The sequence below is a fragment of the Bos taurus genome, chromosome 20, assembly GCF_002263795.3.
Source record: "Bos taurus isolate L1 Dominette 01449 registration number 42190680 breed Hereford chromosome 20, ARS-UCD2.0, whole genome shotgun sequence".
Lineage (NCBI taxonomy): Eukaryota > Metazoa > Chordata > Mammalia > Artiodactyla > Bovidae > Bos > Bos taurus.
The window spans coordinates 65,455,059-65,474,119 of record NC_037347.1 but is presented as its reverse complement, the minus strand read 5'-3'; the positions used below and the strand labels follow the sequence as shown (position 1 = coordinate 65,474,119).

The following is a 19,061-nucleotide window of genomic DNA, read 5'->3' as shown; positions in this document are numbered from 1 at the left end:
TAATCCTGGTAAAATTAAAGAAGGAATTCTGGTTCCACTAGGGGGTTCTTTTCACTCTTTAAAATAGTCTGTAAGGATTTTTTCTTTAACGTACAACATCAAACATGGTATTGCACAAAGGCTTTAAATGTGCTTTCTATTCAACCCTCCAAATTCAGTCAAAAACTACACATATCACCGTTGAGATTCTTGTCTTTTCTAAGCCAGAATTTCCTCACATGAAGTTTGGAGAACAACCGTCTTCAAAGTTTCTTGGGACGATTGGAGATAGAAGTACCTAACAGGATACTAACAGATTTTCAACAAACAGCAACTAGTATTATTTTCCATCACTGCATATTTTAGAGTGCCTATTCATGGGGTCGCAAAGAGTCTGACACGACTGAGCGACTGAACTGAACTGAACTGATTCTTAGAGCACTTTAGACAAACCTGTATTTTAGGCAACAGAAACCAGCATTAACTTTTTAAAATTAATATGAGTGTTTAGAACAAAGATCAAAATGATAAATGCTTGCTTCTGTCTCTTTTTTAGAAAAAATTACCATTCTTATACATGACATGTAATATAATACTTAGTGTCACTCTACAAAGAATAAATTTAAGTTGAAGAAGGAAAAAGCCCTACATATATCACAAATATTCCACAGTGGTCATGGAGAAGTATGAGATTTGATTGTTGATTTGTGCTTTTTTATGGATTAAATACTGGGTTTATGAAAGACTACTGAATATCCCAGGCTCATGTTCTACTAACTTATGTTAACCTTCTGAAAATTTAATGCCAAAGGCAGTATCAATGCTAATATTGGTATTAAATTCTCTGCATGAAAAATGAAATCAAAATACTTCTGTAAAGGAGATGGAAAAAAGGTAAGCCTGGCAGATATTTTTTTTCCTCCACAAGTTTTACCTTTATTATCGTCTTTTGCACAAAAAGTGCAGCACAAGTAAGTAAAATCGATGGGTCATTGACCAGCTGGGTTTAATAAGAAGGTAGGGACACATCAAAATGGGTAAAAACGAAGAGTGATAAATCAAATGCAGTTTTTTCCTGTTGATATTAAAAAAAAAAAAAAAAAAACAGTGGTATTTGTTCAGTGACGCATTCAGAGAAAAATGTCAGGGAATCTGTTATCATCCCGATTGCTGTGAGAAGCCCCGCCCTTCCATCCACTCTGGTTGCTGCCAGTCCACCCCATCCCCAGGCTCTTCCAGAAGCGATCACCCCCGCACACATTGCCCACGTCTCAGTTCTTGCCCGTGGGGGTGGGTTCTGCACCTGCTCTCCTTCCTAGAAACTTCCTCGGGAACCTCGCCAGCCCCTGTGACGGCCCTTCTTGAAGCGCCATGGGACACAGGGTCTGTGCCATGTCATTTAGCGCTCAATAAGTGACACCCCTTTGATCCCCTTTTTAAAAAGTTTCTGCTGAGCGTGACTGCGATTTCTGTCACACTAAGAATGTCACACTAACCTAAGGATCCTTAAGACCAGGGTTGTGCCCTCGCTTCCTTTCTGTCTCCTAGTGCATCCAGCCGAATGCTGGACATGTGGATGTGTTTATGATAAGTGCGTGCTAAATCCAGCCGAATGCTGGACATGTAGATGTGTTTATGATAAGTGCATGCTAAATAAACATCTGGGCTTCCCAGGTGGCGCAGGTAGTAAGTCGCCCGCCTGCCCATGCAGGAGGCATAGGAGACTCAGGTTCTATCTCTGAGTCAGGAAGATCCCCTGGAGGAGGGCACGGCAACCCACTCCAGTATTCTTGCCTGGAGAATCCCATGGACAGAGGAGTGGTCCATAGGGTCGCAAAGCATTGGATATGACTGAAGCGATTTGGCGCACATGCACGCAAGTAAGCATTATTGGATGTCCGTCATTTCCATGAGGTTCTTTTTCCCTTCCTCCACTCTTGGGCTCCATGTACCACCTCCTCTGTCTCACCACCCCACTCCCGTGTTCATCCTCAGGCACTTATGTTCCCTGTGAGCCCTGATTGTTCTCCTTCCTCCAGAAGCCCTGGGTGGGGATGGACTTGGTGTGTAAATGAATGTATGAAGGAGTGAATGGTGGTCCACAGCCCTCACCCTGCTGCACTGAAATTCCTTCTCACGTGTGCCATGATTCCTTGACTCTAAAGTGCCTCAAGCTGGCTCTTCCATTGGAAACAATTTTGTGACCTTCACCAGTTAATTCTGAAGAAAATTAGCAAAAGGAAAACTAGCCTTTTCCACCTAGTGCCTGGTTGTTGGGCTTCCTATTTGTATTCTTTTAGACGAAAAAAAAAAAACCATGAATGAGTTCATCTCAGCCCTGTTTTGTTCACTGACTGTTCTAGACACTTGAAACGCAAAGTAAGTATTTAATAGGTTGTGAAGAGTCAGACACGACTGAGCGACTTCACTTTCACTTTTCACTTTCATGCATTGGAGAAGGAAATGGCAACCCACTCCAGTATTCTTGCCTGGAGAGTCCCAGGGATGGGGGAGCCTGGTGGGCTGCCGTCTATGGGGTCGCACAGAGTCAGACACAACTGAAGTGACTTAGCAGCAGCAGCAGCAGCTTGAAGGAATGTCGGGTTGCAAATGCAACCACCTGGCACCACTGCTCAGAGAAGCCCCACCCCAGCCTCACCCAGACTTGACCTCTCCCAAGCTCCCAGTTCTGAATCTAGCTCGCAGTTGCCGCATCCCTGCTCCCAGTTCTGACAGGCTCCTGGCCTGCCAGCATCCTGGGCCAGCATCCTGTGTGCTTACTTGTCAGGTCTCCTTCAGTGCCCCTGCATCAGTTCTCTGGTGAGGTCCTTGGTTTTCTACAGCAGATGCTGGTTAGCATTTCAGAGTCGTAATCTTGAGAGCTGAAAGGGAACTGAGAGATAACCTTGTCCTGGTCTGCACTTGGATGAGGGACCCAGGGCCCGAGATGCTGTTCATTTCCCTGAGTTTCCATGTCTACTTATTTAAAAGAAAAGTTTCCCTGCGTGAAAAATAATGCAGGAGCCATAAGTAGATCCCTTGAGGATGCAGATGGAGACTTTGGATCACGGTCAGGAATATAAGAACCGCAAGATCTGCAAAAGTTCCCTGTCCTTGGATAAGAACCTTCAGAACCAATGTAGACTGCTTAGGACTGGTGAGATCCGTGAATAGTTCTATATCTGACTCAATTCAGTTTAAAAATGATAAATGTTGTATTATATTAAAAGTGAAGACTTAACTCTGCTAGGCATTTTATGTATACTGGCTCATTTATCCACACAAGAGTCCTTGGAGGGAATGCTCACTCTACAGTTAATGAAAGGGAAGGTCCAGAGGTTTCATAACTTGCCCTGAAGTATTACTATACAACAAGTAGGTTTTGGAGCCTTTGGGAAGAAGCCTTAGAATCCTTGTACTAAATTGGAGGCAAGTTCCAGAGCATGCTGGACTGTGTGTGGAGAGACACTGGCAAGCGCTGAAGGAGGAATGTCCACGTCCTGGTCATGGACCGTCATGGTACTGAAGCGGCCTCGTGGTGATTGCTAAGCATCAGTGGCTCAAAGGCAAAAAAGTCAGGCAAGATAACATCACATCGAACCTGATTCACAGTGGCCTCTTGTCTAGTTTTCCAGTATATTCAACTGTTGACCTAGTTTATGTAAAACTGGATTTTGGACAAGGTATGTCCATCTTAAAAGACATTCAGTAAGACAGAGAAAAAATTTCATTTATAAGTCAATTTAGACTCAAAATATTCTAAGTAAGAAAGTTTATAGTAATACTTGCAAAGTATTTTCACATATATGAGAGCCGTTCAAAGTGTTTTCATTAAGTATTATTTTATTTGATAATCAAAACAATCCATTTTATCTAAGTAGAAACTAAGATGCAGAATAAGAGATTCAAGTTTATACTTCCATAACAATCAGCAGTAAAAAATAATAATAGCTGTCATCACCATGGTAGTAATAACAATAAGTGCATTTTTATTGCCAAGTTTAACTTCTCTAAACTACCTGAAGCAGACTTAAATCTGTGCAAGAAACACAAGAGATGTAACCATAAATAACAAAGACGCCTCCCACAAAACCTTCTTGATGAAATGTCTTTTAGAAGAACTACGCCAGATTCAGCAAATGAAAATGTTAGAAAATGTCAGGAGAAATTTTTCTCTCCGTGTGGCTTTCTTGCCACTTTGTATGGCAGAGATAACACAGTATCAGCCCACCAACCTTGTTCCCAGCAGAGATGAAAGCACCAATATAGAGATAGTCCTGGGGACAGAAAATAGGCCACATGCCAGCTGATAGAAAAGCTTCCTACCCACAGGAGTGTTTTTCCCTTGAAGTCTATTTTCTCTAATGTCAATATAAGCCTGCCAGCTTTCTCTTGGTTAGTATTTTCCCATCTCTTATTCGGCTTTTCCTTGCTATACAGGTGTGTCTCTTGTAAACAGCATCTAAGTGTGTGTCATGTTCTCTGATCCAAGAGTCTCTTTCTTTTAGCTGGCAAGCATAGTACATTTATGTGTATTACAGTTATTGCTAGTCGTCTTTTGCTTTTTTTAAATCCATTATATATGTTATTTGCTTCTGTTTATTTTTCCTCTTCTCCTGTCATCTCCTGGACAAATGGAGTTTATTGAGTCTCCTTTATTCCCTCTAGTGACTCGGCAGTTAGATATCCTCGTCTTTTCTTTCAGGGATTAACGTAAAATGTGTAACATGCACGTTTCTCACCGGGTCCATTGTCGTCTCCATCTTGTTGAAAAATGCAGGCCCCATGCTGTAATCCTGTCCACTGTCCTCCAACGTTGTCTAGATTTTTCTGAATTTACACTGCTCGTGTTATTCGTAGTTATCGGTATTCTGGTTTAATGGTCTCTTCACTCACCATTCTTCTGGATGTCCTGCCTTCCTCCAGATGCGCTGTTCATATTTCCATAGGATTATTCCTCTTGTAATCCTCTCCATGAGAGCCTATGTATAATATACCCCAATCAGCTTTTATATTAAAAAAAAATAAGAAAAACAGCCTCTTTTCCTCTTTGACCAATCATTTACAATAATGTTGCTAACATTTTGAAAACATGAGTCCATATTTTCTTGGATTTTAATGTGCTGAGGAGAAATCTAGTCCAGCTGTGGTTCCTTGATAAGATGTCCTTTCTCTACTTTTGTAGAACTTGCTCTTTGTCCTGGCAATAGATTCTTGTATTGAGGAAGAGGCTTACTTTTCTTTTACCTTGATGGGACTCAGTGCCTCATCTCGACTGCTGCTACTAAGTCGCTTCAGTCATGTCTGACTCTGTGTGACCCCATAGACGGCAGCCCACCAGGCTCCGCCGTCCCTGGGATTCTCCAGGCAAGAACACTGGAGTGGGTTGCCATTTCCTTCTCCAGTGCATGAAAGTGAAAAGTGAAAGTGAAGTCACTCAGTCGTGTCTGACTCTCAGAGACCCCGCGGACTGCAGCCTACCAGGCTCCTCCATCCATGGGATTTTCCAGGCAGGAGTACTGGAGTGGGGTGCCATTGCCTTCTCCAGAGCTCATATTCTGTTCCAGGTCCATGACGTCATTGTCCCATATTTCCCTGTATTTTGCCTTTTTCTCAGTCTATTTTTTCTCAAGCTTTCATTACAAGTATGTTCAATCTTTCTATTGTACCTCCTGTGCCTCAACTGCATACGTTTTATCTCTATATTTCTGTGCTATTTTATGGGTTGTCTCCTTAAAGCTAACTCTTCAGCATAACTATTGAGTATTTAATCTCAATTTCTACATGTTTGTCACTAAAGAGTCTCTGGAACTCATCTATAAAGTAAAGCTGTTACTTTCTCTTAACTGCTTATCATTATGAACTCTAATCCATGGGGTTTTAAAATTTAATCTTATTTTATAAACTATTTCAGATTGATTTGCGAATCTTATGATACTTATTCTATTTTCTGTTATTTCTGTTGATTCTTCCTTGGACGGCCCATTGTCTTCTGTAGCTCATAGTGCGAGCATGCGTGCTTATTTGTGTCTGATTCTTAGCAACCCCATGGACTGTGGCCCGCCAGACTCCTCTGTCCATGGTATTTTCCAGGCAATAGTACTGGAGTGGGTTCCCATTTCCTTCTCCAAGGGATCTTCCCAACCTTGGAATCGAACCCGTGTCTCTTTCACCTCCTACATTGGCAGGCAGAGTCTTTACCACTGTGCCACCTGGGAAGCCCCTTATGTAACTCAACGTTCTTGGTTGTTGTGAGACCGTGTCCAGTAGGGACTGCCCCTCCCACTGGCGTGTGCACCGCATCCTGCAGTGCGATGTGTCATCATAAGTAGCATTGTTCTTGCTGCAGCCACAGCCCCAAGACCTTTCTCTGGTTTTTGGTCTGATCAGTAACCACTCACCTTGAGATTCTCATTATGAAGCAGATGATGTGATTTCAAAACCAACACCCGTATTTAGAGTCTGAGTTCGCATTGGAAGTTTATTTATACTTTCTTGGTCTAGAGTTTGGACTTTCTAGACCTCTCCACTTGGAGAGAATACCCTTCTGAGGCTTCTGGTTTTATTCAGCAGTCTTGGTCCCAGCTGCCCACCTGTTGCAGACCCAAGACAACATCTTTTCCCTGTGGGCATCAAAAGCCCAGCCCATTGATGCTCAGTTCCAGGACACTCTGGGGCCAATCCCACGGTCTCCATCCTTCTATCAGTAGCCTCCTTCTTTGTTTTACACCCCTAGGAATTCCTCTCTGGGTCCACTGTTAAGACAGTGAGCTTTTGCAGTGAGAATCTGTTGAGTTCTATTTGCTGAATTCTGGGGTGCCTCTGGGAATGCAAGGATTGTGATGGGAATTCCCTGGTGGTCCAGTGATTAGGACTCAGTGCTTTCGCTGCTGAGAACCTGGGTTTGATCCCTGGAAAGGGAACCAAATCCCACAAGTTGTGCAGTGTGGCAAACACACACACACACTTATGAGTTGTGAGGTGGCTCCACCAGGTCTCCAAGTGGCCAGAGACAAGCATTTAGGCAAAGAGAACACGATGAAGGCAATGGCACCCACTCCAGCACTCTTACCTGGAAAACCCCATGGATGGAGGAGCCTGGTGGGTTACAGTCCATGGGGTCGCAAAGAGTCAGACACAACTGAGTGACTTCACTTCACTAACATGATGTAGATGGTGCTGTGAGGGCCACCCAGTGGATGAATAACAGAGGAATATGGCTCAGCCAAGGCGTGTGAGAGAAACAGGATGATTTTGTAAAATATTTGTTGTTGTTCAGTCACTAAGTCATGTCCAACTCTGACCCCATGGACTGCAGTGTACCAGGCTCCTCTGTCTCAGTATCTCCCAGAGTTTGCTCAAATTCATGTCTATTGAGTCGGTGATGCCATCCAACCTCCTCATCCTCTGTCATCCCCCTTCTCCTTTTGCCTTCAGTCTTTCCCAGCCTCAGAACTAAAAGCCTGTGGGAAGTCCAAGTACAATTAAATAATTAAAGTAGACACATCAGTCTCCGTGACGCCAAATGTATGAAGTAATTATTGCTGCATGACAGTGAGAGTCCTTGCCCAATTAAAATGCCATGGTAGGCATCCCTTTAGACAAATACACAGAAGTGCATGTTTACATGACTAACTTCACCATGGTTTTCAGACAAGAGCAGTTCTATTTTTTAATGATAAAAGTTTGTTACCGAACCACTGTGATATGTTTAAAACTTTCTGAAACGTCTCTCACTTTATTACATTTCACTTTATATAAGTGGAGACTTCTTTGCGGGTACTTCGTTTTATTTTAAAAAGGAACAGACTAATGAGACTGCAAACCCAATCTGCTTTAATAATTATCACACCGAATGATGAGGAATCCAGAACTGCAGAGACTACCTACTATTTCCAATGCAGAAATTTCAAAAAACAAAAAAGGAAGAGAGGAAGGAAGGAACGGGAAATATTTTTGGCAGAGATATTTTTTCTTCGTTTTTAATCCAAAACACCGTGTATGAATATGTTATTTTTACGTTGAGAATCTTCTGCCTGTACTGGATGAAGACATTAGCATTCATTCCAGACTCTTTCTAGCAACCCACACTGCTCACCGTCCCCAGCACCAACTCCACGGTAGTGTTTTCACGTACGTTTATATTCTTTCTCCTTCTGCCTCTCCCACTATACTTAGCACCAATTCCATATTGATCAGTGGATGGATGTGGCATTAACAGCCAAGAGCATTTCTAGAAGATGCTCAGTGAGCTTGCCCTAGGTAATAAGAGACAATCATACGATACAGTGAGCCTTGCTGATGATCAAGACGGAAAAGAAACAGATTTGGCCCAAACAATGCCAGTGATTAAACCAAAGATCAAACAGAATGATTACCCTGAGCTGATAGCAAGGCTTGCTCTCATCTTCATATGAAGAGGATGTTCTAAATAAATGCCACAATATTCTTTGAGGTTGTATCATTTATAATGTCTCACTGTGTGTGTGTGTGTGTGTGTGCACGCGCGCACACGCACGCTCAGTCGTGACCCCATGGACTGTGGCCTGCCAGGCTCCTCTGTCCATGGGATTCTCCAGGCAAGAATACTGGAGTGGGTTGCTATTTCCTATACCGGAGATCTTCCCGACCCAGGGATCAAACCCGCAGCTCTTTCATCTCCTTCGCCTCCAAGATTGGCAGGTGGATTTTCTTCCATGGTTCCGCCTGGGAGGCCCATAGTGTCTTGTTACATATTAGTTGCGCAGTCGTGTCCGACTCTTTGCAACCCTGTGGACTGTAGCCTGACAGGCTCCTCTGTCCATGGAATTCCCCAGGCAAGAATACTGGAGTGGATTTTCAATTCCTCCTCCAGGGGATCTTCCCAACCAAGGGATGGAACCCAGGTCTTCTGCACTGCAGGCAGATTCTTTAATCATCTGAGCACCAGAGAAACCCAATGTCTCATTAGGATGGTGTAAACTTTGAAAAACTATTTATCTATCAGGGACTTTATTTGAATACTTAACCCAAAACAGAATAAACTGAACTAAATTATCAAGTTAGGATATAGGTTGTAATTTTTATTCAGAACAACAAATGAAATCAGTGTTCCCATTTTTCCTCAGTCAGATTCTTTCTACTCTTAAGTTGTTAGTACTCTTCTCCTTTTCCCCCATCGTTGGTTTCTTCTCTTACTTCGAATGTCATTATCTTCCTCCTCTTCTTCCTGCACTGTCTTTATAGTTCAGGATCTATATCCCCATCACCACCATCTATATCCTTGCCCTTGTCACCAGCAGTGTTACCAGTTTCCATGTTTCAGAACAGTTGTATTTACTTTGCCTCGATTTGATGAAGGGATGAAAAGATAGGGGCAGCTGCCTGCCTCTATGACCTGGAGAACAATGAGTATATGATATAACAGGTTAAAGAACGATTGCATATGAGGGCTTGGAGGCGCACAGGAAGACTCAACAGAGACGGAAATGAACCCACTTCATTCTGAACCTGGTGTCTGGGGCCCAGTGTGCACCAAACCCGTGCATCTTTAGTGAGCAGCTTCAAGGAGATCGCTCTTTGCAGGACTGAATAGGACCGTGGCAGATTTCCAGGACAGTCTGCGGTGTATTCAGGAGGCAAACAGAGGCAGCAGTTTCTAGGGCCAGCACTGTGTCACTTTGCCCAGAGCGTCACAGGAGCAGAAAAACGTGTGTGTGTGCCCACATCTGCTTCAGCACATGCCTAGTGCATGGGCAGAACGTGACAGAGTCCCATCAGCTGGCATGTTTGGCAATATCATCACCATGCATTGCTCCAAAAATTCAAACAGTCATTTTTAAAATTTTACAGTTTCAACAATATGTTTGTGTAATAACTAGATATTTTACTTAATTGACTGTGACATGGAATCTGAGCTAGAGTTAAACACTCTCTTGAAATAGCAGTTTTGTGTTTTCTGCTCTTAAGATTTTTATTATCATATCTATTGACAGTTTCTGTGTACAGACACAAAAGCATCCATTTTAATAATTTTCTTTTAAATAAAAACCCTAATCCTAGTCAATTAGGATGCAAATACATAAATATTGTCATTTGCCAGGATCCAGCCAAATGCATCATCTTCTATTTTAATATGAGCTGGATGACTATGATATTCTTTTGAATCTCTGCTCTTTACACTCTGTTATAGCTTCTCCTCTGGAATGCAGATCTGACTCTGGTCTATGGTATTGTTGTTGTTCTGTCACTAAGTTGTGTGACTCTGCAACCCCATGGACTGCGGCACACCAGGCTTCCCTGTCCTTCACCATCTCCCAGAGCTTGTTCACACTCATGTCCGAGTCAGTGATGCCATCCAACCATCTCATCTTCTGTCGTCCCCTTCTCCTCCTGCCTTCAATCTTTCCCAGCATCAAGGTTTTTTCCAAGGAGTCGGCTCTTCCCATCAGGTGGCAAGGTATTGGAGTTTCAGCTTCAGCATCAGTCCTTCCAATGAATATTCAGAACTGACTTCCTTTAGGACGGACTGGTTGGATCTCCTTGCAGTCCAAGGGACTCTCAAGAGTCTTCTCCAACACCAGAGTTCAAAAGTACTGTGGCTTATTAATATTATTCAGTGTAGGTATTAATATTATTAATTATATTAATAAATTTATTAATAATTATTAATTATATTTATAAATACATTACAAATATATTACAAATATATATTTATAAATATATTATATTTATAATAATTATTAATTAATTATAATATTATTCAGTGTGGTATTAATATTATTCAGTGTAGGATGTGCTAGAAGGATAATGATACACTTTCAGGTGAGCGTCCTCCAGCTGTGTCATCCTGAATGATACCACATGTCCACAGCATTGAAGGGCCTCTCTTCAGACAACAGATTTAAGGACATCACCAGCCCCCATCCGAACCATGCTTTGGAGAAGAAACTTAAGGCATAAATCTGGCTCCCCCTGACTTGCTAACAGGAAGATGCTCTGCAGAGCCTGGCCGCTAGCCTGAGGTTCAGCCCCTGGAGCCCAGGGCAGCACTGGCTCATCCCTCCAGACAGGCTGTAGGAGAAACCAGAGGAGGTCCCAGGAGACTCTGCCCAAAGAATGAGCCCTGGGATTCCACACCACAGGGGGTTAGATGCTGTAGACAAATGTTCTGCATCTCTTTATACCAGGAGCTGGACGGGAAAAAAAACTATAGTAGAAAGGAGAGAAAAAAGTGTTTTTTACATTCATCTAGGGTTTTCCAGGTGGTGCTAGTGGTAAAGAACCCCCGTGCCAATGCAGGAGATGTAAGAGACACAGGTTCGATCCCTGGGTTGGGAAGATCCCCTGGAGGAGGGCAGGACAACCCACTCCAGTATTCTTTCCTGGAGAATCCCGTAGGCAGAGAAGCCTGGTGGTTTATAGTCCATGGGGTCACAAAGAGTTGGACAAGACTGAAGCGACTTCACACGCATGCAGATATAAAGCAAACAGATTTTTAGTCCCTGAAATGTTCCTGAGAAATATGTTTTCTTCACAAATAGAAGAGAAACTAACACATACGTCTTGTTTTGGGCACCTTATGAAGCTCATTTAAATCTCTTAAAAAACCAAAGAGGCAGATACTATTGCTATTCTTATTTCAGAGAGGAAAATACCGAGGCCAGAGAGGGTCAGTAACTTGCATAAAGTTTCACAGCCGTGGGGGGCTTGATGCCGCAGCCGCAGGGCTGATGACCTTTCTAACCATCTCTCATCCCGTAGTGTACATGGGTGCTTGCTCAGTCACGTCCATCGTGTCCGACTCTTTTGCAACCCTATGGACTGTAGCCCACCAGGCTCCTTTGGCCTTGGACTTCTCCAGGCAAGGATCCTAGAGTGGGTTACCATTCCCTTCTCCAGGGGATCTGCTCGACCCAGGGATCAAGCCCATGTGTCCTGCATTTGCAGGCGGATTCTTTATCAACTGCACCACCTGGAAAGGCAACACAGCAAAGCGGGCAGAATTAACACCACTGAACTCCGCATTTAAAGATGGTTACGAGCTCTTTGCAGGGCAGGAACAGAGACACGGACTTACAGATCAGACGTGGACACAGCGGGGGAAGGGGAGGGTGGGGCGAATTGGGAGAGCAGCACTGACGTATGTGCATGACCACGTGTGAAGTGATAGCAGGTGGGAAGCAGCTGTCTAGTACAGGGAGCCCAACTCAGTGCCGGAGAAGGCGGTGGCGCCCCACTCCAGTGCTCTCGCCCGGACAATCCCACGGACGGAGGGGCCTGGTGGGCTGCAGTCCATGGGGTCTCAAAGAGACAGACACGACTGAGCGACTTCACTTTCACTTTTCCCTTTCATGCATTGGAGAAGGAAATGGCAACTCACTCCAGTGTTCTTGCCTGGAAAATCCCAGGGACGGGGGAGCCTGGTGGGCTGCCGTCTACGGGGTCGCACAGAGTCGGACACGACGAAGTGACTTAGCAGCAGCAGCAGCAGCAGCAACTCAGTGCTCTGTGATGACCTAGAGGGGTGGGATGGATGAAGTGGGAGGGAAGCTCAAGAGGGAGGGGTTATAAGTATGCATATAGCTGATTCATCTTGTTTGTTGTATGGCAGAAACCTACACAACATTGTAAAGCGATTATACTCCAATTTTTTTTAAAAAGCCCTAAGAACGTTAAAAAAAAAACAGTTAAGAGGGTAAATTTTATCTTATGTATTTTAACACAATTAAAAATAGTATTTTTATAATAAAAAGTAGAGCTTCTCCACGTGGGGGAAGCCCTCTCAGGACAGGATGAGGTATAGCCATCACCACAATCACAGCGGAGAGCGCTGGGTTTCATCTTCACAGGGACAGGTTCCAAACTATCGTATTGTGTGGTCCAGATGAACTCTTCGGATTAGCTGCACGTTGGGCTGTTTTCTACACAAATCACCTGAATTTCTGAAAACAGCTTCCTCACAGCTGTGATCTGAGACCCAACACATCCGCCAGAGTCGTTTAATTGACTGGCGTATTTTTCCTTCACCAGAAGAATTTTTAAACATAATTTCAGGTCTCTCTTAAAGGACATAGAAGCGTGTCGTAGTTTGTCATAGAAATTTAGTGAATTTGTTCCCAGCTTGTAAGAAGAATGCCGACATGATCTACTGGTCTCGTGTGTGAAGAAGATCGGTGCATCTCGTGTTGTAAACATCCTTGAGAAACTTGAGAAAAATACGTAAAATAGCAACGCGTTTCTTTTTCTCTCCGCTCTTAGCAATGCAGCAAGAAAGCATCTGCTTCTCTCCTGTGGCTTTTAAAGTCATCGGGCATCATCGCCAACCGGCCCTGGCCTCGGATCTCCCTGACGGTCATCACCACGGCCATCATATTGACCATGGCCGTGTTCAATATGGTGAGTCATGGCCCGGACGTGCTGTCCATCTCGTGGGATTTGGTCCATCTTGTGGCATTTTGAAACCTTCCCCATAGCTCCTTCGGCGACACCCACTGCTGCCTGTTTAAATTCAACATCCAACCGCTTTGCATAGGGGAAGGGTGCTTCCTGGGGAGGCCTCCAGGGAGGGAGGGAGACTCCTTCCAGCAGCTTCCCACCCCCTAGCTCGTCCTGACTCCAGCTACGGAAATGCCACCGAATGTTAGCAGGCTAATCACCAGGAAGACCAGAATCAGCAAATTAGAGAGGCTGCAGTGGGAAAGGGGTGCTGCTCTGGGCTTTAAAGGGCCTGATTTCAGACATCACCGTCACTCCCACCTTAACCAGCTGGCGGTTTTGGAGAATTTTCATTAAAAGCTTCCACAGGCTCCACTTCACTTCTCATGAGAAAGCTGAGACTTTCTCAGTGAGAACTGACACTTCTCTGCTAAGGTGGATTTTTCAGGTAAATGAAGTGATGCTCCTAGCACACTTAGGATGGCATCAGGCGTTTGGTAAGTACTGAACCAGGGGTTGCTCTTACCGTATCAATGTTTTTAGAGGTATATCCTTCAAAGCAGACATGTCACTAATCAGTGCCAATTAAGACACATCCTTTTAATTATTCTCATGTCATCACCATCGACCACCAGGCGTTCACTCAGCAAAAAAAAAAAAGAAGAACATATATTGAGCATAAATATGCATCTGGTACTTCACTAGATCCTAGGAACCCAAAGCGACTTTGTCTCCCCAGAGTTTATGGCCAAGTTTAGGAGACTGACAGCTGGGTCAGAGGTTATGAGAGAGTCTGACAGTGAAAGCGTGAGGGGTGGGGCAAGGACAGGGGAGCTGGGCCGGCAGGACGGAATTCTGAAAATGGACACAAGTAGTTTTCTCCGGATGATGGAGGGAAGATCAGGAGGGAAGACATTTAGCATCAGGACAAAGAGAGAAATGTATCCTATGAAGCAGCAAAAAGTAAGGCTGAAGAAGTAGGCAGGGACCTTGACGGTGTGCCTGAGATCTGTCCTCAGCGTCATACCATGGGTCACACGGTTTGTACGGACGCACCTGGAGATTCAGGTGAGGGTGACACCAACTGGAAGGCGGATGGGCTGGGGTAGCAGTGGCCGGGGCGGACTGGCCCCTTCTCCTTCACTCTGCCTCGAAGTCCACCTTAAGGACACCCGGGAGGAAGGTGGCAGACAAGCACCAGCTTCCCTCCCTTCTTCCTCTTCCTGTCCATCAGGGCGGGGATAGTGTGGATTCCTGGGTGTCCTCCCGTGGGCTTAGCAGCTGTGCTCGCTCCTCCCGCTTCCTCTGACTACACAGCCCAGCTCCTGCTAGCTCCCCTGAGAAGCGCGGGCCCTAAGGTAGGTCTTCTTCCAAGGCAAGGGCCATTGAGGGGTGTCCCTGCGACTCCTGTTTCCTTGGTACACACCTGCTGAGCCTCAGAGCTCAGCTTGCAAAGAGGCTGCCCCCAGCTGGGCCTGTGCAGTAAGAACTGATGGTGTCTGTTGGGAGAAAGGGCTCTGCAGTCAAGTCCGTGCAGACGGAAGATTTCCCAAGGACCAGCTGGCCCTTGGTCTTGGGTTCCTGTGTGGTGTTGTCCTGCTGTGTCACATTCACCATGGCAATTCCACCATCCCAGCCCTCCCCCCGGACTTCTCCAAGCCCATCTCCCCTCCCCCGAACATGCACAGCATCCAAGGCCATCTTCCTGCGCCAAGGGTGATGACACCGTGCCCCAGGGATGGAGACCCTCTCTTCTAGATCTCAAGCATCCTTGGATCATGACAGCACTTATTTCTAACAAAGGCATCATCAGGACTGACCAGGGAAGAGCTGGGACATGGTACCTGGTCTGGACAGGAAAATCCCTCTGGAGTAGGAGAACGATCCTACTCCAGAGGGATTTCAGATCTTAAGGGCTGGAGGGGATGTTGGCCACCATCAGCCTGAGGCTTGTGTTCATGAGGCGTCCCCACAACCGCCTGAGGACTCTCTGCGTGATGACCCAAGGAGAGTGTAACTGTGGCCCCAGGATGGTCAGCAGAGTTGGGGGTGGGGGTGGCCTCCTGGTGAGGATCATGAGATGCAGAACTGAACACTAGCCTTTCCCAGAAGAGCCCTTCAGCAAGTGGATTACTATCTGCTGCACTCCAGCCTTCCCACACGGGCAGTATCACTGGCTATGGCATGTTCGTGAATACATCACCACAGAGGAAGACGGACAGAGACACGGGGAGTGGCGGGAGCCTTGGAGAAACAGGGGCGTTTCCTAAAGCGGGTTCCTCATGCTGGACTTCGTAGCAAGCCTGTGTGCGTTAGTCCTGCTGCTCTGGGAGCCAGCTTTCTGGGAGAAAGTGCCAGCCAGCTCCAGGAAGAGCTTGGTAAAGTGAGCTGTGGGGGAACAGCTTGAAAAGAGTGGACTTCACCATGAAAAGGGGTGGCGCAGGGAGAAGCAGAGCATCCTTGAAGGATAGCACTAGCTAGAGCTCTGGGGGGTTCTGATACACCAAGTGTGTGTCCTGTGGCCCCCAGCCCTTATCATTAGGCTTCTTCATCCCTTTGGAGGGCTTCCCTGATGGCTCATTGAGTAAAGAATCTACCTCCCAGTGCAGGAGGCACAGAAGACCCAGGTTTGATCCCTGGGTCGGGAAGATCCCCTGGAGAAGGGAATGGTAACCCACTCCAGTATTTTCACCTGGAGAATCCCACATACAGAGGAGTCTGGTGCGTTACAGTCCAAAGGGTCACCAAGAGTCAGACACAACTGAGTGACTAAACACAGCACACATCCCTTCAAAGTGTATTCACTCACGTGTGCGCTCACCTGTGCACACATCCTGAAAGTTGACACAGCATTTAACACAACATCACACACCTGATGGTGAGGTCTTTTTTTTTTTTTCTTGCATCCCAGGAAAGCACCTTTTATACAAGGAAGGGCCATTCCACAGTTACTAAAGGAGAGAGGAATGAATGAATGAAAACTTTTTTTATGAAATCCAGTTTGATATTATAAAACCAGGATTCATCACCTAATTTTTAAAAGGCAGAATTGAAATGGGAAACAAATCTGATGTGAAAGCTGGTTGTATTTCTCCTAGGATAATTAGTGATTGACAGGCAGTTCAGTCACTGTCTATAAATGTTTGATGAGCTCTGACTCTTTGGGACCCTATGGACTGTAGCCCACCAAATTCCTCTGTCCATGAAATTTTCCAGGCAAGAATACCGGAGTGGGTTGCCGTGTCCTCCTCCAGGGAATCTTCCCCACCCAGGGATAGAACCTGGGTCTCCTGCATTGCAGGCACATTCTTTACCGTCTGAGCCACCAGGAAGCCACCGATTAACACATTTTTACAGTAACTGCTGGGAAGATCCCCTGGAGAAGGGAACAGCTACCCACTCCAGTATTCTGGCCTGGAGAATTCCATGGACTGTACAGTCCATGGGGTCGCAAAGAGTTGGACACAACTGAGCGACTTTCACTTTCACAGTAACTGCAATCCCTTTGGAGTGAAGAAATGCATTTTCTGTACCCAAAATATGTCTTCCAGTGTCATTTTCCTTCCTCAAAAAGAAAGAAGTGCATTGCCAAGTGCAGTAGAGAAGTCTATGGAAGGCACAATAAAAGTCTGATGGATCAACTTTGAGAAAGAATGAAATGAGGCTCAGCTCACTGGGCTGCCTCCTATAGGACTAGAGCCTTGGAGCAAGGAAAAGACTTAAGTTACTTGTTCCTGTCCATTATTTTTCTCAATTCCTGATGGATTTAGTGGTTCTTCCCCATCCAGAGGCTCTTATTTTTGTTTCAAGGAAATATCACAAAACAGTACAAAATCCAACATTGGGTAGAGAGAAGAAATACTTTCCCTAGTTGGTGGGTTTTCTTATCATGTCTTATTCATCATGGGAAGGACTGGTCCATCAAGTGCCCTCTCTGATCACATCTGATGACTTACAGAGAAATGTTCTCCAGCTACTAGATCCTCAGCCACATGAATTTTGACTGCATAAGGCAGACACAAGGTCCAGTGTTCCCAGGCCCACTGCAGGGTGCTGTGACTGCCCTGGGGTCACACACATCCCCAGGGGGTGCCAGGCAAGGGAAGTGGGCTCCAGGACCCTCATTCACATTCAGGAAAGATGGCTTCTCCCACTGGGGAGGCGGGTACCAGTCTTTACCTTTATGTGGTCAGATGCTCTCAGAAGTAAGTCTGTGTTTTTTTTTCCCTAGCCCCACTTGAAAAATCTCCTTCCTAGGGAGACTACTATTTAATGCAGTAGAGCTTTTAAACTTATCCTGGTACTTTTTTTAAGAATACAGTTTCTAGACTAACAGCCCTATTCCCAAGTTGTTCAGTTCAGTTCAGTCGCTCAGTTGTGTCCGACCCTTTGCAACCCCATGAATCGCAGCACGCCAGGCCTCCTTATCCATCACCAACTCCCGGAGTTCACCCAAACTCATGTCTGTTGAGTCGATGATGCCATCCAGCCATCTCATCCTCTGTCTTCCCCTTCTCCTCCTGCCCCCAATCCCTCCCAGCATCAGAGTCTTTTCCAATGAGTCCACTCCTCACATGAGGTGGCCAAAGTATTGGAGTTTCAGCTTTAGCATCAGTCCTTCCAAAGAAATCCCAGGGCTGATCTCCTTCAGAATGGACTGGTTGGATCTCCTTGAAGTCCAAGGGACTCTCAAGAGTCTTCTCCAACACCACAGTTCAAAAGCATCAATTCTTCAGTGCTCAGCTTTCTTCACAGTCCAACTTTCACATCCATACATGACCACTGGGAAAAACCATAGCCTTGACTAGATGGACCTTTGTTGGCAAAGTAACGTCTCTGCTTTTGAATATGCTATCTAGGTTGGCCGTAACTTTCCTTCCAAGGAGTAAACATCTTTTGATTTCATGGCTGCAGTCACCATCTGCAGTGATTTTGGAGCCCCAAAAAAGAAAGTCAGCAACTGTTTTCACTGTTTCCCCATCCATTTCCCATGAAGTGATGGGACCGGATACCATGATCTTTGTTTTCTGAATGCTGAGCTTTAAGCCAACTTTTTCACTCTCCTCTTTCACTTTCATCAAGAGGCTTTTTAGTTCCTCTTCACTTTCTGCCTTAAGGGTGGTGTCATCTGCATATCTGAGGTTACTGATATTTCTCTTGGGTATCTTGATTCCAGCTTGTGCTTCTTCCAGCCCAGCGTTTCTCATGATGTACTCTGCATATTGCTATTTGTTAGCAGTGATTAACCCAGTGAAGCTAATCCAGGCTCTGGACTAACATTCCAAGGGGAAGAGCAGCTCTTTTGTTCAGGGGAGGGGCTGCCTTCCTGAGCAAGCTTTCCTTAAGGCACTGGGTGTGCGCATACTCAGTCACTCAGTCGTGTCCACCTCTTTGCAACCTCATGAAATGTAGCCCGCCAGGCTTCTCTGTCCATGGGATTCTCCAGGCAAGAATACTGGAGTGGGTAGCCATTTCTTCCTCCAGAGGATCTTCCTGACCCAGGAAAGGATCCCACGTCTCCTGCATATCCTGCATTGGCAGTTGGGGTCTTTACCACTGAGCCACCTGGGAAGCCCTAAGTCACTGGGAAGAAGATGGACTTCTGTTCACGGAAGGTCATCATTTTAAAGTCACAGCACATTCAGACCCTCTTCTGTGGTTCCTGT

At 45.4% G+C, this 19,061-nt stretch overlaps 1 protein-coding gene across 1 annotated transcript in view; it reads left to right on the top strand.

Annotated features, from left to right (window-relative positions):
- ADCY2 (adenylate cyclase 2) overlaps positions 1-19,061 on the top strand; it is a 454,379-nt gene that overhangs the window by 368,962 nt on the left and 66,356 nt on the right. The window contains exon 16 of the mRNA XM_024981538.2: positions 13,219-13,356. Coding sequence (XP_024837306.1) covers positions 13,219-13,356 — 138 coding nt within the window. The remainder of the gene's footprint in view (positions 1-13,218; positions 13,357-19,061) is intronic.